General features: G+C 35.3%; 1 protein-coding gene across 1 annotated transcript in view; it reads right to left on the bottom strand.

The window, feature by feature from the left end:
* ANOS1 (anosmin 1) overlaps positions 1-27,947 on the bottom strand; it is a 253,812-nt gene that overhangs the window by 79,257 nt on the left and 146,608 nt on the right. Inside the window, exon 4 of the mRNA XM_072614427.1 lies at positions 1,485-1,707. Within this exon, the coding sequence (XP_072470528.1) occupies positions 1,485-1,707 (223 nt within the window). The remainder of the gene's footprint in view (positions 1-1,484; positions 1,708-27,947) is intronic.

Genomic DNA, 27,947 nt, shown 5'->3' with positions numbered 1-27,947 from the left:
GATAGATAGATAGATAGATAGATAGATAATGTGTGTGTGTCAGTGTGTGTGTATGTGTGTGTGTGTCACACACACATACACACACTCACAGATAACTGAGGCCCAGATAAGTTAAGTAATGGATCCAGGATCAAACAGGTAGTAACCCAAAAGAACAAGGGGCAGAACCAGATTTTCTGACTGTTCCAGTGTTCTTTACCTATCCTACTCCTTGCTGACTTATAATTACAAGGATAGCTTTTGACATATTCATGGGTTAAAATAAGACCTACAGAATATGCATGTGTAACAGTTCAACATAAAGTAATAAATACAGTACACTTCTTTTTAACCAGTCATGACCAGCAAGCACCTAAGTGATGTATGTCCCCACTCTTTTTCAGTCTCCATATTATCCAAAAGGCAGATCAAATGGCATCTGTCATAGTATTAGTATTCAAGGACTTGAATGATTATAGATGCGACTCAGGAGACCTTAGTAAGCTTTATAAAAATAGAATAGCAACAGTTAGTGTCAAATGATCCTTAAGCCAATATGATTTAACCCATACTGAAATTTCAATATGACCATGAAATCTAATATTTCCTCTAATCCATCACAACCAAGAAGGATAAAGCAATGCTGTTTGACTTGTAAAGCAGACTGCAAAGAATGAGTTTGGCCATTTTATAACAGTGATTGCTAACATCAAATCAAATGAATTCCAATTCTTTGAGAATAACTACTAAAGGATCACTTGTGACTCAAAAGTTAATAATAAATCTTAAGACGAACATGATTGTGTACATTTTTTTAAAACAAACATTTTGGAAGAGTGCAAGTTAAAGTTGATTTAAAACTTAATTTCATTAAAAAATCTTATTTTGTAAAGAAAAAAGCTCATTAATGTTTTAGAGTACCAAGTTAAAGTATTTCAAATTTATCAATAAGATTCTTTCTTTGATACCAACAGTTGTAATACACAATTGGGGTATATGGTTGTTTGGTTTGTTTTTTTTTTTAAAGACTTCTGTTTCACATTTCTTGAACAAATAAGCTTCATAGCTTGTTTAGTCTCCTACTGGCTTAATAAATACTTGGTATGTTATGGTACTTACATAGTTACATTCTTGAAAAGTCTCACTGCAGTGACAAGTGGTTTTATTTAAATATGCCCACTTAGCATTAAGCTGTTAAAATGGTTCTACACTTCTCATTAGAGTTAAAGTAAACAAGGCTTTCTACGGATGGCCCAATTTGTTCTTCAATCCATGCGTCCAATGTCTATGGACACTGACATTTCAAGAAAGATGGTTTGTACAAGACACAAAAGAAACATGTAGTAGCTTAACTCCCCACCCCTGTTCCCACCAAACATAATCTCTTCCTCTAAGATTTCAGTTCTCTCTGTGTTTAGAAACTACCACAAACCAGCAATTTCTAAGCAGCTTTGTTCATGAATCAAAGGTCAAGTTCCCTTCAAGTGCCCAATTATGACCTCTACCTTTGTATAGATTTTTGGGGACTTGGCAGGTATGTCCACATCCATTCGAGCAACATTTCTTCACCCCGGAGCATTCGTTGTCAATTTCACAACTTTCCACACAGGCAGCTGCAAAACCACTAGCCTTCTCTGGTGCTGGACAATCACCTTGCTTCACTGACAGGATGTATTTGAGGAACTCACAGCTTGTGAGGCATTCGTAGTTCTTCTTGGGGAAAAGAGGCTAAAAAAAAGAGAAGGGGGAGGGAAATGCAATCTTCAGTTAAAGAAAAAAGCTTTCCAAGCCTTCTGCAAGGAATATTTCCTAAAGCGTTTTTTGAGAATTCAAATGATTCTTTAAGAAAATGCAAACTCAGCTCTCAACCCTCTATACCATAAGCCTACTTGAAGATGCTAACTCACTAAAAGAGGAACAGCACGGTGGAGGGTTCTTGTCTTGCTTATACCTAAGCTACTTTGTTCCATCATGTATGTTACCTGGCTTCATAATTGCCTATTGCTTGAATTAAATCATTCATAAATTTGGGAGGGGGTATCTAATCCATTGCTCTGAAAGATATTGCATATGTTTTCTTTTTCTTTTTCTGTTGATGCCAAAATAGTTTACAAATTGTCAGCTCAGACAATGATTCACAATGGCTAAGCAGTTCTACTTGAGGGATTTCTTGAATCACACAAAAAGAAAAATAATACTTATTGTTATTAGCTGGCATGTACTTAATGCTTTAAAATTTGAAATGTGTTTTACTAATATATCATTTTATCTTCACCACAACACTGGGAGGTAGAAGCTATTATTATATCCATTTTTACAAATAAGGAAACTGAGGCAGTGAGAGATTACGACTTGCCCAGTGATTGAGACCTGACTCCAGATCTTGCCCTCTATCCACTGTATCATCTGTCCATATTTGTACTGTTGTAGAAAGATAATTTAGCAGATTTCAATCCTATTCGTTTTCTGGAATCAAGCTACATGTTTTACCAACTAAAGAATTTATTCTGAAAATATAATTTGTGTTTTAAACACAAATATTTAAAACAAATTCTAAACACCAGATACTTTAAATGTCATTTACAACACAGTCAGTATAGTACTAACATAGCCACACTCCCATACATTTTGTCTGACAATGACAATAATGAAAATTTTAGTTAACCACACTGCACAAGTACAATTAACCTCTCACTGCCTCAGTTTCCTTATTTGTAAAAATGGGTATAATAATAGCTTCTACCTCCCAGTGTTGTGGTGAAGATAAAATGATATATTAGTAAAGCACATTTCAAGTTTTAAAGCATTAAGTACATGCCAGCTAATAATAATAAGCATTATTTTTCTTTTGTGTGATTCAAGTACAAATGAAGATCACGTGAATGACAATTACAATCCATTATCTATAACTTAATGGAGCTGGGTAATTCAAATCTGACTTTCAAATCTAAATACTTTCAAATCTAAAAATGATTGAATGATAAACTTTTGGAAATCTATATATCTAGAGTTAATTGCTTGTGAATAGCTCACAAAGGTTCAATACCCACTTTGCTATAGCTTTTCTTGTTTAATTTATATTATATAAATATTATATTTGATTATATTCAAAATGGTAAAGTATTATACTCCTTGAAGCTTAAGCAAGTTATTACATAAAAATCTCTAATAATTTAACTACAGTTCCAGTAATTTATAGTATAGTGATCAATAAGTTCATATAAAAAAGCACTGCTTTGTTATGACATAGTTGTAGTTTACATTTTAAATGGAATGAATGATTCAAAATAATAACTTCAAATCAATAAAAAATGCAAATAGCATCCATACTAACTGAAATTAGCTTAGCTTCAAATTATGAATTATAAATCCAAATGTGTCAGATCTCTAAATCCAAATAATAAGGGATAAATAATACCTGATCATTACCTAACTGATATTTGAAAATAATATTAATTGATCCAACAGAAGTTGTTTCTTTCAAATTAATAGCTTAGCTAGTGGCAAGGGGACATGGGAGAAGAAGGGCCATGGTCGAAATTTTAAAATCACAAATTTGCAGCTAGTTAATTAGGAAACTTTATAGCTCCTTCAGGCATAATCTGTCCTCAAGGCTTTCCTTTCTTTCCTTTCTCCTTTTCACAGCTCATTTTTTCACTTAGCTGCTAAATGTGCAGCTCTTTATTACTGGTCTTTGAAGTTTAAATTTGCATTCTATCCCAAACTTCTCATCAAAGAAGAATGTTAGTAGAACTTAAACAATGGTAGAGAATTTCCAAACTAGATTCTTTCAACAAAATGGACACATTACACATATTAAGACAAAATTTAAAAAAAACTTCTTTAGTTTTGGCTTCACTCACTCTGACCCTGTGGACTATAGTTTCCAAGTATAAAAATTAGGATGTGTTTACTGATTGCTTACTTAGAAACCACAGCCATTTAATTGGTTCTGTGGTATAATGAAGCCAATTAAACTCAAACTTCTTTACACAATACAAGTTTTTACACACAAATAGCTAAACATATGTGATGGAAACATTAAACAACATAGCATGTTCTCTATTACCCATGATAATAGAAGGTAATTGTTACTCAGAGTAGAAAGAAACATAAGAAATTCATACTCACTTTTAGTGTCACGTAGAAACACACACACACAAAAACACTGACTTTCAATTCTGTTACATTGTGGTTGCAAGACATTAATATTTCAGGGAAATCTAGAGCCATTAAGTTTTGAGAGAAAAGATGGGGCTGGATTAGAGTGATTCTGGTTTTCAGCTATGGGTGTCCATGCTTCATTTTGTAGGCAGTTAACTTCAAGAGAATCACATGAGGGCAGGGATAGTGTTTTAATTAATATATATTATAAATTAATATTTTATATTGATATTTTATATTACGTTATTTATTTAATATTTCATATATATTTTACATCTCCCCGAAGCCTGGCACACTGCTTTGCACACATTAAGTACTTTAAAATGTTGTATCAGCAAGGACCCTGACATACACAGGTTCTTAGATATGCTTTTCTAAAAGCAAAGCAACTTTTGAGGGGTCAACACTCACTTTAATCAAGCACATATATCATTTACTTAGTTCAGGGGGAAATGTCAGCACCCTGAACTTCAGAGAAAATACAAACAGAGAAACAAAAATCAACAGACAGGGCTTCCAACTGTTTGACCCTAAGCAATAAATAAATCACAGATCAATAGACAGCTACAACTGTCTGACCATATATACATAGTTACCAGAGAGAGAAGCACCAACATGTGGGTTTTCAAAGCCAGGGGCCTCCTTAGCCACTGCCCAGAGTCTCATCTGGCCAAACAAATACTTCCCATGAGTAAGCCCCAAAGTAAAACCTCATCTCAGAGTATTTATACACTTTTCAGAGCCAGAGGGAATCACAACCCTTGAGAATCAGTGCCTTATTAGAAATTCACAAAAGGTATGGGATCTCCTACAAAACAAATCTCTCCTAATCAAACTTCCCTTAATAGGCAGGCCCATTAATGGGTAGGGAAGATCTTTAACTCTCATAATTAGCATTACAAATGTTGAATGGGATAGGGTCTTGTCTTATTGTCTCTTTAATATTTTTGTTAAATTTCTTTCAGTTAATGTTATTCCATCTTAAATTGTTTTTTCTTTTTTTAAAGTAGAAATATATTCCTAGTAAAAATAATTGTTTGTTGCACTGGATAGAGTACTGTGTCTGGAGTCAGGAAGACCTAAGTTCAAATTCAGCCTCAGATACTCACTAGCTGTGTAACCTTGGCCAAGTCACTTAAACCTGTTTACCTCAGTTTCCTCCTCTGTAAAATGAACTGGAGGAGGAAATGACAAACCACTCCAGTATCTTTGCCAAGAAAACCCCAAATAGGGTCACAAAGAGTTGGATATAACTGAACCACAACAACAAAGAGTAACTGAATTGGCATTAACCTTTGTGGACTTCAGTTTTTTCATTTGTAAAATGAATAATTTAGGAAGCTAGTCAAAATTATCCTTGATCATCTATATCTCTATAATCCCTTTAATTCTAAATTATGTGATGTGAGCCAAACATTAATATTTTTTATCATTGCTGCTTTAAAACAAATAAAATGTTGTCACATGGAAGAGAGATTAGATGCTTACTGCTTGGTCGCAGGGGGCAGAACTATATTAATGGAGGTGAGTTGTATGGAACAAAATTAAGTTTAGTTTTAAGCAAAATCTCTTTAACAAATTATCGAGTCCCAAGTTGGAATGGGCTGTGTCAGGAAAAGTAGTGTGTTTTCCCCCATTAAAAGTATTCCAGTGAAAGCTGCAATACCACTTATTGTGGATATTGTAGGGGATTCTGTCAGATACAAATTGACCTCAGTGACTTGTAATGGATCTCCCATCTCTTAGATTCCATAACTAAATTATAGCTCTGTGCTACCCAGGTAAATTTCTCTCCATTCCCCACTGACTTCCTTCCTTTGTCCTCCCAAACTCTAAGAAGTTACCAATGCACTTTATATATAGTGCATATTTCCTAGTGCCATAAATAATATTGAAAGTATATATGATTTAGGCAACGCTTAAGTGTGAATAGGAGTAGAGCAGATGGACAGTAGAGAAATCTGGCCTGCACACTCAGTGGGCTAGTACAAAGCTGTCCTTTCCATATGATTCATATGAAATGAGAGTTATATAGTTGAAAGTATGGTAGACAATCTAAACCTCTCATCCCTTGAGAAAATAGGAATATTTACTGAGAATTACTAAAATACACATTGCAGTAGACAGGAAAATTTCTGGAAAAAAATAATTCTCCTTCACATTGCATTTTAAAGTTTCTAAAAAAAAATTCTTCACAAAGAACCCTAAGAGGTACAAAGCTATTATCTTATAGAATATTATATTACTATCACTGAGCAAATTAAAACATAAATTATGTATCATGATCATGTTCTTCATAAGTGAGAGACAATATCTAGAACTCAGGGCTTTTGATCCAAAGTTCAGTATTCTGTCCACTATAAAAGACAAAATCCAAGAATTTATCTCAGTTCCAGGCAAATGATTATTTGCAAGATGACAAATTATAAATTAATTTTAATAATAATAGTGTAATACCACAGAGACTATAAATTAGGACCATGTCTAGCCTACTAAATCAAATTAAATGTACAAATAGTAATAGGTCCACAGAATTTTTAGTAAGAAAAGCTGGAGAAAACAAAAGTTCTTTCAATAACTGGAATTAAATAAAATTTTTACATAATTGAAACACAAGTTCTTAATCTATTTGCTCCTGATTTTCCATTTATTGTTCCATTATACATAGCAAAACTTTGTGATTTGTTTAGAAACCAAATTACAAACTACAAATAATTTTATTTGAAATATTTTCCCCCCAAGCATTGTACAACTTTGGAAAAAATGAAGAAGGTATCAAATTTAAAAAAAAAAGAATTAGAAAAATCATATTCCTACTGAGTAAATGCCTTATACATTAATCAAAACATCTCTTAATTATCTTTAATTTAAGTTTCCCTAATCCTTGATTCTTCCATTAAAAAAAATGTAAAGGACTCACTATTCTAAATTAGTAGTCTCCATACTTTTTTTATTGCGTCACATCAGAAAAAAAAAAACAACAACTAAACATGGACTCTCAATATATTAATATTTTCTTACTTAAGAATTTTATACATATTATCATACTAATATTTGTATATATAATAAGACACAAGTAAAAAAAGAAAACTATAAAATGAAATAGCATTTAATCCCAGAGTCAATAGGAAGCCATTGGAAGCTGTTGAGTACGAGAGTGATGTGGTAAGAGCTGCATTTGAGAAGTATCAATCTGAAGCATTTTGGTCAAGATAACAGTCTGTACAAGGAACAGAGAGCCAAGCTCTTACATTCTACTTGAGCAAAGGCCTGACACTCTTACCAGACCAAACAATGATCAAGAAATCATGTGAAAAACCATAGCAAGTGACTTTCCTCTCAGAATTTCATATAAGATCATTCAGAAGCTCAAGAACAACAGAAAAGAGTGCTGCCAACAAAGTCAGAAAGTGAGAAGAGAAGCCATAAAGCTATACCAGTGACTGGCCAAGTACAGGTGCTCCATATCTATAGAAAGTTATATTAGAGGGATGCACAAAGAAAATTTCAGAGTGTTCAATAAGCCCTCAGCTAAGGATCTTGAAAACTTCCAAAGTGGTGGCAGAAAGTTATAATTGCTCCCACACTACACGTCCAGAAATTTTAAGGTCATTAACATTCTGTTCTGAGATGCCAGAAAGAACCCTGAAGGTCCATTATACTGTTCCTCAAAAAATCCATGGGGATATAACCCTGTGAAGTAGAGGTTAGTACAGGTACCCAGAATGCAAGAAAAGACCAAGCAAAACTGATCACCCCATCCAAAAGCCAAAAAATGCAACAGAGGAATAAAGCCCTATTCAGGAATATGGACACAGAGATAAGCAAATTAAAAAAAAAAATCAGTAGCCAGGATTAAAAATTGGTGTAGACTTATAGATTCCCCCAAAGTTTGAGGGAGTAACTCTGCAACAACTAAAAATAGATACTCAAATAGAAAAACAGACTTTCTACAAGACTATATGAGTAGCTAAAAGAAATATAGCAAGAGATTTTTTTAAAAAGGAAATAAAACTTAAAAGGAAAGAATTGGAAGGAGAATAAATGCCTTAAAAGAGAAAGTGGCAAAGCTTTACCCAAATAATTGACTGAAAACTAGAACAGATCAAATAGAAATCAATAATTTCTAATGATGTTAAAATGTTAAAGAAATAGAAGGAAATGAAAGTGGATAGTAAAAATAAATTATTTTGAAAATAATTGAAGGAAATAATTTACAAATCACTAAATTCTCTCTAGAAACTACATTTCAAGAGATCATAAATGAAAGCTACTCAGATTTATAGAGAGCATTGTGAAGATAGAAAGAACCCATTAATCATCTCCTGAAATATTATGGCCAAAATCTAAACCTTCAGTGTCAAAGAAAAAAATCCTGCTGGCATCTGGAAAGAAGCAGTTCAAGTGTCTAAGAACTACATTCAGGACCACACAAGATCTGACAGCTTCTATAATTAGTGAGAGAAAATCTTGGAATATAATGTTCCAAAAGGCAGAAGAAACAGACTTATAATCAAGAATAACTTACCCCGAAAAGTTTAGTTTAATCCTCCCAGGTTGGGGATGGGGGAAAGAAGGGGAATAGATCTTTAAAGGAATATAAGACTTTCAATTATCTCTGATGAAAAGACCATAGATGAATAGGAACTTTGAAATACAAAAATAAAAATCCAGAAAAATCTAGAAAAGGAAATTTATTTAAGCAATTGAAAGGGCCTCTATTTTAATGCAGTGCTGACATTATAAGGAGTAAGAAGAAATAAATTTCACTTCAGAACCTGAATGTCTTCAAAAGACATTGAAGGTGTTATGTAAGAAACAGATTCTGTGGATTTCTTCTTGGGATTTGAACAGGTGAAGTAGAAGAGAGGGCAAAAAGAATAAACTAATGTAGAAATTAGTGTGAAGGGCTGAGATAATTGAAGAGAAGGAGAAGAAAAATATAAAGTCATGGAGGAGGGAGCCCTATTTCTCTAAAAACAAAGGTGGATTTCTGTCACATATACATCAAATGCAAGAGGTGTAAAAGTAGGTATGAGAGGCAGATTAAGAGGGAGGAATCTGGGAATTAAGGAATTAAAGAAAGGAATTAATTTAATTAATCAGTTAATTAATTAAATTAAGGAATCTTAATTTTTTTAAGCAAAGTAAATTTTTTTTTATTCTAAAGTGAGGAACAAAAAAGGAAGGAAGCAAAGAACTAGAATCAGAGGAATTAGATTACCTCTGAGATAATTAGGGAGTGACTGAACACATTGTAATATATGATTGTAATGGAATATTATGGTATTCTAAGGAATAAAGAGATCATCTCAGAGAATCTTAGATAATATGAACTGATACAGAACCAGGAGAAAAATATCTTTATTTCTCAAGTCTTTATAGTAAAGTTTGTAACTGATTTTGACTTGTTTTCCTCTGTGTGTCACCTTAATCATTTGGCTTTCCCTTCATTGTTGATTAAAGTAATATGAAGTTTCTGATATTTGTATTCCTTTCCTACTACTTATTTTTGTTGACTTTAATTGAGCAATATGACATTCAAGTGTTCATCTCTGCGTACCTTGCTAGATCTTTTTTCACTGGATCTGCAATAATTCTCTCAAGTTGCTTCTTTCATGGTAGTGTTTTATACCTGTTCTTTGGAGAATTTCTTGAGACCTCTGCCTTTTCTGCCATGGCTCTAACTATAACTATGGCTCCTGATTATACTGCTATGCACATGTCCTAAAATTCTTTTACCCTTTCTGTTAAATTTTGTTAGAGAATGCATTCATTCATAATGTTTGGGGGAGATAGTTTTAATTAGTTTTTCTATAATTTACTTGTTGCTTAAATGATGTCAGATTGAAAAATGTTTTTTTAATTCAAGTAGAAGTTTGTCAATCTTTTCAAAATTATTTGAAAATTTGCAGGTTTTGTCATTTGTTTTCATTGTTAAACTAGGCATAATTTCATAGATTTGCCTTAAATGGACTTTAAAATGACCTCAATCAGTCTTCAAATTTTCTCTCTTCAGATTTAATAATTCCTCAATTGTTTGCCTTATCTTATAGAGAAATGGAAACAAAGTTGCCCTCAAAATCAGAAAGATCTTGGTTCAAATCTCATCTCTGACATATCCCCACTGTGTGAAGCTGGCCAACTCACTTAGTATCTCAGTCCTTAAGTAAATCCCTAAAACTCTAAGCTGCTGAGAAGGATTTGATCTGCATAAATAAACAGACCAGGGGAAGCCCTGGGAATGCAATGATAATACCAATTCCTATCCTGATTTTATTCAATCTAGTTTTAGAAAATAAGAAGCTTCTTTGTATGTTTGATTTTTGTTGTTCCTGTATTTGTTTTTGTAATTGCTCTGGTAGGTTATGTTCTTGTGACTTGGAGGTGACAGCACCACTGACCAAAAATAAATAAACAAACAAATGAAGGAACAAATAAAGAAATGCTCAAACAAACAAATAGGTATGAAATATTTGACTGTAACTGGGGATATTTGTTTCCAATTCTACTAAAATAATTGGCATATGATGAAATTCATTTCTTCAAACCATTTCATATGTTCTTGTGATTTGCCAATGTCATTGGTCAATGACATATCCTTACTAAAGCATTTCTAAAAGATAGAGTACTGCTTTTTCTTATCTGTTCTGATATATATTGTTTTCTCATCACATCAAAACACAAAGAAGTATGACTCACTCCACTGTCTTTCATACCAAATTCATCATAATATCAATCATGTTAAACATATTTCCACATTAGAAATGTTGCAAAAGAAGAATCAGAACAAAAGGGGAAAACCACAAGAAAAAAAACAAAAAATTAAAAATTAAAATAATATGCTTCTATCTGCATTCAGACTCCATAATTCTTTCTCTGGATATGGGGAGCATTTCCTACCATGACTCTTTTGGAATTGTCTTGTATTATTGTATTGCTGAAAAGAGCTTAGTCTATCTATAGTTGAACATCTCACAATGTTGTTGTTACCATGTACAATGTTCTCCTAGTTCTGCTCACTTCTTTCAGCATCAGTTCATGTCTTTCCAAAGAACGTGCATTTTCAACAACTTATTCCATAAATTGGTCAAGGGGATAATGTGTGCTAATACCTAAAGCACAAAACATCAGATTGAAAATAATGACCAAGAAAAAATTAGGTAAATATTGACTCTTGAAGTCAGACTAATTTATCTCCCTTTTGTCTTTGAATACTGTCTGATTAGGAGTGTATACATGTTACCTAGTGAAACCAAGGAATGTTCTTTAATGTTATGTTATATATGGACATTGTCATTAAAGTTATTGAGCTTTTTTTGGTGGGTAGATTCAGAATTGGTCATGGCATAAGAAAAGTTACCTTTAGCCAACTTAAAACCCAGATGTCTTTTTGTCCTGTGGTGACAATTCACAACTGCATACACATGTTCACAAGAAAATATGAGTGCCAGATGTCAGAAATGCATATACAATTAAATTTCAACTAGAAACAATATTTCCAAGGAAAGGATTTTTTAATAGAAGACAACTTGTGTCCCTTAATTTCCATGTTACAATAATAGTGCAGTGTAATCTACCTGCACTGTTCACATCTATGCATGAAATAATGTATACTAATTAGCATGAAAAGCAACTTCAAAAGTTACTAAATAATGAGGGTGAGAGGATAAATGAACTAATAAACATATCTAAAGTCAAATTTTCTTTCCCATAGCCATATAGTACATAATTCATCTCAGTTGGAGTAATAGCTTTCCAGTTCTAAAGTCAATATGATCACTTCAATAAGTAGCAGAAATATTAATAGTGATACAAACTTCAAAGAAAAAAATAACAGATTTCTATATAAATCAGACCCAGGTTTCTTATGAATTTGGTCTCCTATTACCAAAACATAACCTCTAAATTTTCCACTACAAATGATTTATTTAGTACATTAGATTTCTACGTGTAACACAGAAAGTAAAATACAAAACAGTTCTTGAGTTCTCCTCTAAAGACTAGTCCAAGACTCAGAACCCAAGATGAAGGCAAAGCAATTCTGAAGATGTAAGAAAAATAACAAAAGTCAACAGCATACCTCACTCTGCATAGCCTACAGCTCCTACATTTGAATAGCCCATGTTTGTTTACAAGCAGATTTGTAAGTATGTCACTTATATGTGTTTTATGTAATCAAAATACTTTAAAATTTTAAAAAGTCAGTTCTTAGTAGTTTGCTGTGTATCATTAATATTCTAATATGTTTCCACCTTTGTTCAAACAAAAATTTTGAGGAGAAAATTTCCATTCTCTTCTCATAAATCTATCATTTGTTTGAACCATGTGCTTTGGGAAATTAATTATAATAGGACATTTTATAAAACAATAATTACAATAATGATAATAATGGGTCATATAATCCCATTGTAAGGCAACAATCAATGGAACTAAATTCTGCCCCTCCCCACCCTCACTTCTGCAGAGGGGGGCTACAGGAAAGCAGGAAAGAGTTGAGGGGAATGGGAAGAGACTGAAGTTCAACCATAGGGAAAATTGCCATCAAAGAAGAAAGAGTCAAAAAGTGAGGGACAGGGAAAAGTAGGAAAAAAGACCAAAATTACCAAAGACCTCAGAAAGAAAACTGTTTAAAACCTTAGGCACAACTACATAAACCCACAAGGAAGATATAAATAACGAGGGGAATATAGCCCCCAGATGATCTAAATAGGTACAAATATCTCTCTGAACATTGCAAGAAAAAGTAAACTGAATCAATATCTGGTGAGGCGAAGACCCTGAGGATTCCCAATCATGGAACAACTGAAGATTGTTACAGAATTGTTCAAAAGAAAAATAAGATTTGTGGAAGTAGAATTTTGACCTGAATAGAAGAAATATTTGAAAGAACAGAAAATCTTGAACCTATGGTAGCAAATTTCATCAAAGAAATGAAAAATAATGATTTAAAATGTAAAAGACAGGAGCAAAGGATATTTTGTAAGAAGAGAAGCAAAAAAATTAATATTATTAAAAGAAAAAATGATCTGTACATAAACAAAATATATTGATCTTGAAGACAGGCTACACAAAGATGGTTTAAAGATTATTGATCTCCCAAAAGAACATAAGTCAAAAAAACCTGAATGCCATAACACAAGAAATAATAGAAGAAAACTGCCCAGAATTTCTGAACACACACACACACACACACACACACACATACACACACAAAATACACACACATAAGAAGTGTTAATAGAAAAAATACCAATAGATCATCTCTCGAAGAAAAAAAAAAGAAATAATCAGAATTCACACAAATTTTTTGCCATTTAGCAAAGTACCCAATTCCTCTTTTTTGACTTTCTTTGCCAGTTACTGACGATATTGTTTTAGGTCTTAATAGCTCATACATATATATTTTGCTTTTCATTTTTATAAAAACATATTCATTTTTAGTATTATTAATTTCACTTATAAAAAAGATACAGTGTGGAACTAATAAAATTAGAAAACAGGCAAAAAAGTGGTGTGGAACAGATTGTAGTGTGAAAAAATAGCAGGCCAAATCAAAATAAACTAGCAGAAAATGGAAGGATTTATAACTATGATTATGTAAATAATTACTCTTATTTTTAACCATCTGTATTTCCCAATGTACATCTTAGTCTTTCCTCTCCCAGAATGCCATTGTTTAAAACAAAGAATAAAAAATGGGGGAGGAGGAGTTCATCAAAACTAATCAATAACATATCTAGCATGTTTATTATTTTATGCAGTGTTCCACACATAGTTCCTCACTTGTGCCAAGAAGAGGAAGGTATGTTCTTATATTTCTTCTTTAGGGACAAGTTTGATATAATTTTCCCATATTCCATGTTCATTATTTTGTTGTTTCTTTTCATATTGTGTCATTATACATATATATTGTTAGTTCATGTAAGTCTTTTCATGACTGTCTGTATTTGTTATACTAATCACTTCTAATAGCACAATAATATTCCATTATTATATTAAGATGGATGTTTAGACCCTAAACAATTGTCTAAGATAAGTTAGAGATTCTCATTGGTGCACATACATATCCTACTAGGAATATCTTATTCTCACAGGAAGAACCTCCATGCCTCCAAATTCTATTTTATAAAAATCCTATGTATTTATAGTATATATCTCTAAAACCATAAACCTAGGTGACTGAAAAAACTGTGATCACCTCAAAGAAGGAGAGAGGTTTGTAGGTTCATCCAATCCAATCCCCTTATTTTACGGATTAAGAAAAAGAAGCATAGAAAATTTAAGTGATTTGCTCATGATCATATAGGCACTGCATGAAAAGATTAGAATTTGAACCCCTGGCCCTCTGACTCTGTATCTTGGAATCTTCCCCTGACCAGGTTACACTCTGTGAACATGGACCACCAAAGTATCATTCTTCATTACCAAGAGCTGTTCTACCTTAGATTGACATAAGAAGTTGTTATTAATCTATTATTCTTCTCCTCAGAAACAAAGCAATGTATTGGTAGAACTTTTCTATAAAGGAAAATTTCGTCATAGTCCAGAGAAAAGTAACATGTCAAATATATACACACATACACATATATGTAAACATGAAAAACTTCTAGTTAAATATTACCAATTCCGGTGCTGAGAAAATGAGATTTGAAGTATATCTGAATTTCTTCTTTTAAGACTTAGAACAGTCAACCTCAAATGATTTTTAGAACTTTTAAGGGTTCTCTCAATCCTTAAGGGATTCCAGAACCTTAAAATTCATATTGTGGAACCACTGTGCCATCAAGAGACAAGAAAGTCTAATCAGTTTCTAGACTCCTTATCCTACTCTGGGAATTCAGAGGGAACTTGGAACTTGTTCTTTCAAATTTTTTAAAAACAAGTTAAATATGTTGAAGAAGCAAGTTTTCACTCTATCATTAATATAATAGATTTTCTTTTGTAAAAGCAACTTAACATTCATGGTTTTCTCAGTTTTCACTGCTATAAAATTTGATCTAATAAAGATAAGCTATTTTATATGATTATCAGTAAAGGAAAGTAATAGAAAGATAATAAAGTATATTGACAATGTGAATCAATCAATATACTAAATATTAATCAGATTCAGTCTATCATCATCTCTATCATTAAACTGAAATCAAAATTACATTCTAATTGATGTACAATAATCCTTTTATACAAATTAAAAGGAAAATTATTTAATGTTACCCTAATTGCCTGAATGACCACATATTTTCCTAAAGAAATAATATAAGAATTTCACTTTTATAGTATTTAAAAGAGGAATTTGCTTAAAGGGTGGGCTCACTTCAGAACTTGGCCAAAGACTTTATCATAAGATGTTCTCATCTCTTTTTCCCTTGACAAAAGTCCCAAAGATGAATTTATAATAATGTTGTAGTATAAACCCTTTGTTCAAAAAGTCTAAATTCTATAAGCAATCCCACCAAAACTGAATAATATACACATTCTATACTGACTGGCGCTATAGCATTTTTTTTTCTTTAGAGAGAAAATTACAGTAGAGAAAATTACTGTTCAGATGTAGTGAAGTAAAAGATTACCCTATCAGAAAAAGAGTCAACATGTTATATACTGAGCCACTTAGAATAAACTAACATTTAGAGCTTTTTCTTTTCTCCCTTCACATCTGGGACTCATTACATCCTGTCCATACTTATTTCTAATCAGCTCTTTTATGTACCTTTAAATGCTTTACGGAAGATTCCAGACAGGTGTAGGCTCTGGTTCAATTCTTAAAGAGGAACGTTTGATCAACCAACCTGGATTTTAAGACACAGAACTAAAGAGCACAGCAGTGGAAGGAGAAACAGCATTTGAATAAAACAAATCCCAACAGCAGACAGCTATAAACATCTAAATCTACATTCTCAAACTCACAGGTGGTCTGTGGTAATGCTAAAATTTGAAGCTGTACTGGAAAATATTGACTTACATGCAAAAATGATAAAATTGAGATACATTTGTGTCTCCATAAAATTGTAGAGTCTCTCAAATGATACCTCCTGATCACTGGAAATGACAGTAAGTAGCCATCTGGGTCACTGTTCTAAGATCTTGATAAGAAGGGCTCTGAGATACAATAGTTGGAGTGTGTTGGGGTATTTTTTTCCAGGTGTTGTTTAGGACTAAAACCTTAACAGAAATCCATAGCTTAAAAGATTCTCTCAATATTTTTCTTCATAATATACTGGGATACAGAATTTTAAGATGACATCTACATGGCACAATGGATAAAGCTCTGAGCCTGAAGTCAGGAAAACCTAAACTTAAATCCAACCTCAGACGTTTACTAGCTGAATGACCCTGGGCAAATCACCTAACCAACTCAGTTTTTTTAACTATAAAATAGAGAAAAAAAGCACCTACCTCACAGGGTTGTTCTGAGTATCAGATAAAGTATTTATCAAAAGTTTGGCACAGTAACTATCAAAGAGTATAAACTTAATAATTCTTGTTCCCTTCTCCTCTTCATTTCTCCTACTCTGTACTACCCAAGGAAGGGGAGGAGGGATGCAGTAGAAAATGCCAATCCAAGAGGAGAGAGGTCCCATCTAATGTAAAAATTCATCTTAAAATTTAGATGAGAGGGGGGCGGAGCCAAGATGGCGAAGTAGAAAGACGCACATACACATAGCTCCGAACCCACAAAACACAGAACCGCAGAGGGGACTAACCCAGGGCGAATTCTGCACCCAGAGACCACGGAATATTGGAGCGAGGGAGATTTCTGTTCCAGAGAGACCTGCAATCCTCTCGCGGGGGATCCTTCGTGCCGTGGACTGGGCACCGGGGCGAGAAGCAGAGAGCAGCCCTACCGCGGCAGCGACAACGTGGGAAGAAGATCCGAGAGGGCTGTGAGACGGGATCTCCAGCGGCCACGCGGGTCCCCCCACCCACAGAGGGACCTGCAAACCTCTCGCAAAAGGTCCGTCGCGCTGCAGACGCGGCGCCCAGCACGGACCTGCAGCGGCGGCTCTGAGAGGCAAAGTTCTAAGAGGGCTCCGGAGGCGGGATCTTCAGCAGCGGCACGGGCCCCCCCCACCAACAGGTGACTGACGGGGGTAGGTGAGAGAGTCTCTTTGGCGGGTTGAGAGGGGAGTGAGGTGCCCCCATGGCTCGGGCCCCCCCCCCGGGAGGGGGGGACTGAGAGGCGGCTGTGGACGGCGGATCCCCAAGCGGGCAGGAGCCTGGATCCATTGTGGAAGGTCTGTGCATAAACCTCCTGAGGGAATTGAGCCAGAGAGGTGGCCCTGCCCCTGACCGCCTGAACTTAATTTAACACTGAATAGCAGCCCTGCCCCCGCCAAAAATCCTAAGGCGGGAAGCAGCATTTGAATCTCAGTCCCCAAACGCTGGCTGGGAGGACCAGGAGGCGAGGTGGGTGTGAGGAGAACATTCAGAGTTCAGGCCACTAGGTGGAGAATATGCCAAGAAAAGGGAAAAGAAATAAAACTATTGAAGGGTACTTTATCGGAGAGAAAAAAACACTTCCTCCCCTCCTTTCTGATGGGGAGGAACAATGCTTGCCATCAGGCAAAGACACAGAAATCGAGGATTATGTGTCCCAGCCCACCCAATGGGCTCGGGCCATGGAAGAGCTCAAGAGGAATTTTGAAAATCAAGTTAGAGAGGTGGAGGAAAGACTGGAAAGGGAAATGAGAGGGATGAGGGAGAAGCATGAAAAACAGATCAGCTCCCTGCTAAAGGAGAACCAAAAAAATCTTGAAGAAATTGGCACCTTGAGAACTAGCTTAACTCAGCTGGCAAGGGAGGTGCAAGGGGCCAATGAGGAGAAGAATGCTTTCAAAAGCAGAATTAACCAAATGGAAAAGGAGATTCAAAAGCTCACTGAAGAAAATAGATCTTTCAAATCTAGAATGATACAGATGGACGCTTTGGACTTTTTGAGAAAGACAGATATCTCAGAACATACCGCGCAGATTCGAAAAATGGAAGATAAGGTGAAATACCTTACTGGAAAAACAACTGACCTGGAAAATAGAATCAGGAGAGACAATGTAAAAATTCTGGGACTACCTGAAAACCATGATCAAAAGAAGAGCCTAGACATCATCTTCCATGAAATTATCAAGGAAAACTGCCCTGAGATTCTAGAACCAGAGGGCAAAATAAATATTCAAGGAATCCGCAGAACACCGCATGAAAGAGATCCAAAAAGAGAAACTCCTAGGAGCATTGTGGCCAAATTCCAGAATTCCGAGGTGAAAGAGAAAATATTGCAAGCAGCTAGAAAGAAACAATTCAAGTATTGTGGAAATACAATCAGGATAGTACAAGATCTGTCACCTTCTACATTGAGGGACAGAAGGGAATGGAATAGGATATTCCAGAAGTCAAAGGAAATAGGACTGAAGCCAAGAATCACCTACCCAGCAAAACTGAGCATAATACTTCAGGAAAAAAAAATGGTCTTTCAATGAAATAGAAGACTTTCAAATTTTCCTGATGAAAAGACCAGAACTGGAAAGAAAATTTGACTTTCTAACACAAGAATGAAGAGAACCATGAAAAGGCGAACAGCAAAGAGAAATCATAAGGGACTTACTAAAGTTGAACTGTTTACATTCCTACATGGAAAGACAATATTTATAACTCTTGAAACATTTCAGTATCTGGGCACTGGGTGGGAGTACACACACACACACACACATGCACACACGCACACATACATAGAGACAGAGTGCACAGAGTGAATTGAAGAGGATGGGATCACATATTAAAAAAAAAAATGAAATCAAGCAGTGAGAGAGAAATATTGGGAGGAGAAAGGGAGAAGTTATATGGGGCAAATTATCTCTCATAAAAGAGGCAAGCAAAAGACTTATTAGTGGTGGGATAAAGAGGGGAGGCAAGAGAAAAACATGAGGTCTACTCTCATCACATTCCACTAAAGGAAAGAATATAATGCACACTCATTCTGATAGGAAAACCTATCTCATAATACAGGAGAGTGGGGGACAGGGGCACAAGCAGGATGGGGGGGAGGATAGAGGGGAGGGCAGGGGGAGGAGAATGCAATACGAGGTCGACACTCATGGGGAGAGAAAGGACCATAAGAAAATAGAAGTAATGGGGGACAGGACAGGATGGAGGGAAATATAGTTAGTCCTATACAACACAACTACTATGGAAATCATTTGCAAAACTAAACAGATATGGCCTATATTGAACTGCCTGTCTTCCAAGGGGAAGGGGTAGAGAGGGAGGGAGCCAAAGAAGTTGGAACTCAAAGTGTTAGGACCAAATGTAATGTTATTACCACTGGGTAACAAGAAATACAGGTTAAGGGGTCAAGAAAGCTATCCGGCCCTACAGGACAAAAGAGAAGACGGAGACAAGGGCAGGGAGGGAGGATAGAGGAGAGAGAAGATAGGTCACAGGGGCAATTAGAAAGCTTGGGTCTGGGGGGGGAGGGGAAAAAAGGGGAGAAAATTTGTAACCCAAAAATGTGTGAAAATAAATGTTAAAAGTTTAATAAAAAAAAAAATCAGCTTCAGATTTTGTGAAATAAAAATGAATAAAAATTAAGACATTAAAAAAAAATTTAGATGCGTCTGGATAAATCAATGCCTACATATGCATATTCAGGCACACAATAGTCTTGATGCAATTTTAAATTTTGGGAAACAATGCATAATATATTTTTCATTTGCAAAAGAAAATGCAAATCCACTGCAGTGTCTTGTTCAGTCTTGAACACCACAGTTCAACTTTATGTTTGTTGTTGTTCAGTTTTTTAGGTCATGAACAACTCTTCATGATCCCATTTGGGGTTTTCTTTACAAAAACACTGGGGTAGACTATCATCTCTTTTCTAGTTCATTTTATAGATGAGGAAACTGAGGCAAACAGGATTGAATGACTTGACCAAGATTACAGAGCTAGTAAGTGTCTGAGTCTGAATTTGAACTCAGTTCTTCCTGACTCCAGGCCCAGTGCTCTATCCACTGTGCCATCTAATTGTCCAACTTTATGTTGCAAAAGCCAGTAGGCTTTTGACATAAGGATATTGATAAACCAAAGAGTGTCTAAAACCACAGGAGATACGGTGAAAATCATAACTTGAAACATTCCCAATTTTAAAGACAGAAGAAGAAAAATATAATCCCAGCCCATAAGGTTGAATGTGAATACATTAAACAATTCCATGACATAAAGAAGAGTGGTGGATTGATGAGAAAATAAAACCCTACAATATGTTGCTTATGAGAATGGCATTAAAAAAACCAGACGTATACAAAATAAAACTGAAGGGAGGGAAAATAAATTTCATATGCACAAAGTGAATCCAAAAAAGCAGTTGTCATCATGCTACCAGACAAAACAAAAATGAATATTCAAAAAATAAAAAAAGACTTAATAAGAAATTATACTATGCTGAAAATAAGTATAGAAAACAAACCAATATCAGTAACAAATTTATATACTTCAATTCTTTGGCATCCAAATTCACAAGGGAAACATTATTGAAGTTTCAAGAAGACATGAACAAAAACACAGTACTGACAGAAGACTTCAATTTCCTTCTAGCGGTTTCAAATAAGTTCAACAGAATGATAATCAAAAGGGAAAATGTGAAGCTGTACAAATTTCTAGAGAAACTGGAGGTAAAGACATAGTATCTTCTAAATGGGGCAGCAAAAGAACATACATATTTCTCTGCAGCACATGGAACTTTTACAAAAAGTGATGAGATAAGAAACTAGAGTACAAAATAAAATATAAAAAAGCATAAATAATCAAGACATCCTCTACAGAATATAATGCAATAAGAATAGAAATTGGTTCTGGGATCACAAAGAAAAGATGCAGACACAAATAGTGATTTATCAATGAAATTTTAAATAATGAGTAGGTCAAAGAACAACTCATAGAAACAATTAATAAACATAAAAGAAAAATTATAATAATGAAATAATGTGCCAAAATTTCTGGATTCAGTTAGTCACAGAGGAAAATTAAATCCTTGAAATTATATATCAAAAGAATGGAAAAAGACATTTTTAATTAACTAAATTTGCATTAAAAAAATAGAAACCCAACAAATAAACACACTTAAAATTACCACAAAAGGATATTAAAAATTAGAGGGAAACAAAAAACAGAAATGATAAAGTAATTACCTAGTAAAATTGATAAGCCTTTATCTAATACGATTAAAAAGAAAACAAAATCAAATCAATAAAATAGCAAAATGCACAATGTGAAATCACAGCAAAACAGAAGAAATAAAAAGAATAACAAAACATATTAAGAAAAGTTATATGCTAACATATCTAAAAATACACACATACATACACACACACATACACATACACGAATACTTTCAATATTTAAAATACCGCAACTATTAGAAGACCAGATAGTGATTTTAAATAACTTGATCTCAGAAGAAGAAAATAGATCTAACTACAGAGGAAGCCATAGATAAGAAAAAAATTATATATACTCCACAATATTTATAGTAGCAGTTTTTGTGATAGCTAAGAATTGGAAACAAACTAGAAGCCCATCCATTGGGGAATGGTTCAATAAATTGTGGCACATGAATGTCATGTGTCATAAGAAATAATGCATGAACCATACAGAGAAGCATGGAAAGATTTATGTAAACTGATGTAGCATGAAGTAAGCAAAGCCACGTATACACAGTAACTACAACAATGTAAAAAGAAAGAAACATGACACACTACAACATCAAAGGTAAACATCACATTATCAAGATCAAGTGGAACTCTAGTGAAGCAATATGAAAAGCTCTCCCCATTCTTTCCCTTTGTGGAAGTGGGAGGTTCTCAGGTATACACATTTCCCCTTTTTTCAGACTTCTGAATGATAAACAGCTTGTGCTGAAGTACAAATAGAGCCTTATGAATACTAAAATATTGATCTCTTTAATCAAAGTCAAGTCCATTTCATAAAAGAAGACATATCAATAAGTTGTACTGACTTTCTTTTCCTCTCCAAAATATATATTATTTGTCCTGTGTGATAGCTCTCTTGGAGGGGAGATAGAGGGATATATGGGGTACTATGGTGGTATAAGAAACAGAAAATCCCAAAGAAAAACTTGCTTAAAAACTGCTTGGTATGTTATTTATTACTAAAATGATACCAAAAGAATTGAAATGTCTTATAAAAAATGATTTATATGGAAGGTTAATTGAGTTCTTTTTCAACTCTCTTGTGTTCAGTCTCTACCATAGGCAAAATGGGTCAATGTTTAGTCACAAATAGGAAGCAGTGAAGGACTGTTGAAAGATAAACAGCCTGTACCACAGTGCATACAGAGCCCTATGAATACTAAAATGCTCATCTCTCTAACCAAAGTAAAAAAAAAAGTCCAACCCATTTCATCACATCAGGCACATCAATAGGAGGGAAAAGCTCAAAGAATTAGATCCTTGCAAATAATCAATATTCTTGAAAGGGACCTTCAAGGTATGTGCTACTTGGCAATAGATATTATGGCCTTCTTGCCTGACTTTTCACCATTAATTTGCATCTACTATCCCTACCCTTCAAGATGCAATTAACCTCTCACACAGAAGGAAATCAGAATTAATACACCTAAGCCGAATTTTAATAAACTAGGATTTGGTACAGAAGCCCTTAATGTTGCTATTGAGAGAACAGTAATTTTATGATCTGGCTGTTGCTCAGAATCTCAAGTGAGAAAGCTTCTCCCTTGACCTTCAGTTGCATTTTCCCTTCTCAAGGGCCAAATACAGGAACTTCATACCAACACCATTGCTGTTTAAGGATAAACATATTTGTAAAAAAGAAATGAAAGCTGTGTATTTTTACTACACAATGCCCCTTTTCATAGTATATAGAAAATGTTGCAAAGTGATCCCTCCTACATTTAGGAATAATAGGAAATGCTAATTCAACCTACCTATGAACTTTCTCACTCTCTTCAAATTCCTGTTTTTACCATTCTGCTCTCTGATCACATCATATCTGGACAGCTCCCCTTTGATACTTTTCCAGACACCAACCAAAGGAGATCTAGGCCCACCAGCACAGAAAAGGGAGAAAGTCAGATTCACAAATGCCAAGGAATAAAGGGCACGATGAAAAGGAAAAGTCAGGGGGAAAAATGTTTTTAGAGACATGATATAGGTGAGGGTACCCAAGTAAAAAGAGAAAAATAGTATATGAAACAAATGTGTGCACAGGTCACTGTGTGACTTGAGTGTGCTTCTGATTTGATTTGATGTGTTTTTCTGTGCATATATATGTATGCATATGGGCACATGTATGTCATTAACTCATAGAACATGAGAGCTGGAAGAACCTTATAGGACATCTCATCTAACCCATACTTGAACAAGATTTTCCTTCATAATATATTCCCAAACTTGTCATCATCCCCTTTTCTTCAAAAACTCTAATGATAGAACATACTATCTATGAAGGAAGCCTCTTCAGCTTGGGATTTTATCCCTCTTACATCAAATTTAACTATGTTTCATTCAAATTATAATGATTGTTCTTATTTTCTGTCTTCTATCAAGCAGAAAAAATGAAATCAAATTTTTCTTCTACAGGTCAACCTTTTAAATAACTTGAAAATAGCTATCAGAGCTAAGACTCTAAACTCCAGACTAAAATAACTAATTCCTCCAACTGAATGAATGAATAAATGAATGAATGAATGAGAGAGCATACACTAAGTATCTACTAAGTGCCAAGCACTGTAGTAAATACTGGGGATACAAATACAAAAGATAGTTCCTGCCCTCAAGAGAAGTATATGCTACTAGAGGAGGCAATATACATAGGAAAGTCTGGAAAGGTATGGGCACTTTCAACCAAAAAATTGAAGGGATGGTGTGGTGATTAGATTATGAAACAGTCCACCCAGGAGCATTTCATCAGCTAGCTTTTAATAAGCACCTAAGAGGTGTTAGACATTGTACTATGTTCTAAAAATACAAAAAAAGGCAAAGCAAGCTAAAATAAATAACAGTTCCTGCTCTCAAGGAGCTCATAGACTAATGGAGGAGACAACATGCCAGCAACTATGTACAGACAAGATGCATAGAGGTTAAATTGGGGGAAATCTCAGAGAAAAGACACTAAGATAAAAGAGGACTGGGAAAAGCTTCTTCTAGAATTGTGACACTTTAGCTGTGACTTGAAGGAAGGGAGAAGAGGAGGTAGACATGAGGAGAGAGAGTACTGCAGGTAAAGGGGACAGCCAGGGAGTTAGAAGATGGAGGGTCAAGAGGGAAGCAACAAAGAGGTCATTTTAAGTGTATTACAGAGTCTGCAGAAGAGAACAGAGTATAAGAAGACTGGAAAATTAAAAAAGGTGTCTGGTAATTAATGTCTTTAAAAGTTAAACAGAGAATTTTATATTTGCCCCTGCAGATAACAGGAAGCCACTGTAGGTTAGTGAGTAGGGTTGGGGAAAAAGAAATCAGACCTACATTTTAGGAAGATCAATCTGACAGCTGAGTAAAACATAGGATGGAGTGAGAAGAGACTAGAGGCAGTGAGATGAACCAGAAGACTATCACCAGAAGTCTACATATAGCATAATAAAGGCTTTCACTGGGGTAGTAGAAGATCAGAAGAGGAAAACACGAGAGATATTATTAAAATAAAAATGACAGAACTTGCTGTAATGGTAATTTAATTGGGAAGATCTTTCCCATTCATTAATAGACCCATATGACCTGCTTGAGTCACATGAAAGCCCAAGTCACATGAGTTTGAGTCACATGGAGCATGTGGTGGGAGGAGTTTGCTGAATGGGTGAAGCAGGAAGAAGTGGAGCTAGAGCAGAGCTGGGAGGAAGTTAGTGAGAAAGCAGTCAGAGCTAGCAAGGATACAGGCTGCTGGATAGTGTAGCTGCATCTACTCACAGTACTGTATTCGTCCTTTGTTGCCGAAGAAGACCATGCCATCAGATAAATGATGACATGACTTGCACTTGATTTTGTTCAGCCTGATATCTTTCTTTTTCTTGACCTCATTAAAGAGGCCATGCCCTGGCTCCTTCTTAAACAGGACTATTCAATGAATGGGTGCTGCCTTAACCTAAGTGAGTACGTGCAAAGACCTTGGTCTAAAGGGCCCAAGGTCTCCCAGTGCATCCTACGTCATCACCACTTCAAGGTAAAGGAAGAGATCATGACAGAAGACATTTGAGTGAAGTTCAATGAGGAAGAAAAGGGCATTGTGCAAATGACTTCATTTTTTTCAGTGAAATATGAGGCAAGGTTCACAGCTGAGAGGGTAGAAGGAAACAAATCTAAGGAGGCCTGGGAAGGGATGAAAAAGTTTGAAAAAGCTACTGTGGGGAATTGGTAAAATCTGTTTTACCCATTTACCCAACAGCAAATTTGTTAAGGTGGTTGTTGTCCTTGAAGAGGACCAAAATCACCATGATAAAGTGAAGTTTCAGTGTGTCCAACTGTGGCTGATCAGACCAATATGAGCTCAGAATGCTCTACCACAGATTGGGTAGAGATAGTCCATGTGAATATTTGGGATGGTTACTCCAAATTTGCACACCCTATGTTTCCTTTGTGCTGTCTCAATACCTCATACAGCACAGCACCTTTTCTGATGTGGGCATGCCATGCTGAGCGGTCCTGTGCCAGTCTCCCATGTCACACAGTCAAATCCAAAGTTCTTGAAAGAGACCTTGAGAGTGTCCTTGTATCGCTTCTTCTGACCACCATATGATCGCCTGCCCCATGTGAGTTCTCCACAAAACAGTCCTGACAAGCATACATTTTGCATTCCAACAACATGGCCAGTTCATCGGAGCTGCGCTCTCTGAAGCATAGTTTGAATGCTTGGCAGTTCAGTTAGAGCAAGGACTTCAGTGTCTGGTACCTTATTCTGCCAGGTGATTTTCAGAATCTTCATAAGACAGTTCAAATGGAAGCGGTTCAGTTTCCTGGCATGGCGCTGGTAGACTGTCCATGTTTCACAGGCATATAACAATGAGGTCAGCACAACAGCTATGGAGACCTTCAGTTTGGTAGTCAGTCTAATAACTCTCCTCTCCTAACGTCTTTTTGGAGCCTCCCAAACACTGAGCTAGCTCTGGCAATGCATGTATCAACCTCATTGTCATTGTGTACATCCCTGGAAAGTACACTACCAAGGTAAGTGAACTTACCCACAGCATTCAAAACTTCTCCATTTGTTGTAACCAATGGTTCCATGTATGAATGGTGTGATGGTGACTGAAGGAGCACATGCATTTTCTTGGTGTTAATTATTAGACCAAAATTAGCACAGGCAGCAAAGATCTGATCCATACTTTGTTGCATCTCAGCTTCAGAGGCTGCATTGAATGAACAATCATCAGCAAACAAAAAATCATTCACCAACACTCCCTCCACTTTGGTCTTGGCTTGTAGCCTTTTCAAATTGAAGAACTTACCATCACTATGGTAGTTGACCTTAATGCTATGTTCATCCTCATTGAAAGCATTTGACAACATGGCTGAAAACATCATACTAAAAAGCATGGGAGCAAGCACACAACCCTGTTTGACTCCACTGGTGACTGTAAAGGCAGGAGAGCATGGTCCACTATCCAAAACCCAGGAGAACATGCCATCATGAAATTGACATACAATGCTGATGAACTTCTCTGGGCAACCAAATTTTGACATAATTTTCCATAAGCCCTCATGACTAACAGTGTCAAAGGTCTTGGTCTGATTTACAAACATTACATAGGTATAAAAAAGGGAGATATAGAAGAATTGCCTTGCATTAGTGAGGGTCCAGTTAATAGTATGTAATATAAACTTGAAGTGGATCAAGTCAACACAGTTTTGTGATTTCCCACAGCCTTGTTCAGCAGCATGGCAGTGGAATTAAAGGCAACAAAGGGCAGGAGTAAACAAAACCTGGGATTCAGAAAGGAAAGATATTCTGAAGAATGAAGGAGTAAGGACTTCGAGAAATGAGGACAATGTAGAGCTGAACTGGTCTATCAGGGGATAAATATGGGGGAAAGCAAGAGAGTGTAGTCATTGGAGGGAATTCCTTTCTGGGAAGGAACTGGGAGGTCATTGGTAGGATGAAGACTAGGGTTTAGATGTGCAAGTCAGAGTAAGAGGTGGAATGAACAACAGATTACAATCAGATAAAGGAATTTCAGAGGTCATTAACATTCTGTATATCTCTGGTGGGCTGGAGGTAAGCCATGAAAAATGAGTAAGTTGAGTAATTGAGGATTGAAGGTATTTAAGGGAATATCAATATGCATGATGAACTTCCATACTATATATGCAGGATTTGGGGAGGAGAAAAGACTGTGGGAAGCAAACACTGAACACACACACACACACACACACAAACACAAACACACACATATATACACACATTATATATATATAATATATATACACATATATATACATACATATAAGCATGTTATATATAATATGCATATATATAATATACATACACATTATATATACATACATATATGCACATCATGTATAATATGTGTATATATATTATATATAATATACATTCACTTCCACAGGATTTTGAATTCCAAATTTTCTCCCCATCTCTCTCCACCCCCATCCCCAGGACAGTATATACCCCATTTACCCCTTCACTCAATCTGTCATCCCTTCTATCATTCCCCTCCCCTGTATTTTCCTGTAGGACAAGATAAATTTCTATACCCTATTTCTATACATCTTATTTCCCATTTGCACTCAGAAACAATGTTTAACATTCATTTTTAAAGCTTTGATTTC

The sequence above is a fragment of the Notamacropus eugenii genome, chromosome 5 (genome assembly GCF_028372415.1).
Source record: "Notamacropus eugenii isolate mMacEug1 chromosome 5, mMacEug1.pri_v2, whole genome shotgun sequence".
Classification (NCBI taxonomy): domain Eukaryota; kingdom Metazoa; phylum Chordata; class Mammalia; order Diprotodontia; family Macropodidae; genus Notamacropus; species Notamacropus eugenii.
The sequence above is the reverse complement of the archived record's forward strand: the minus strand, read 5'-3'. Positions and strand labels throughout refer to the sequence as shown.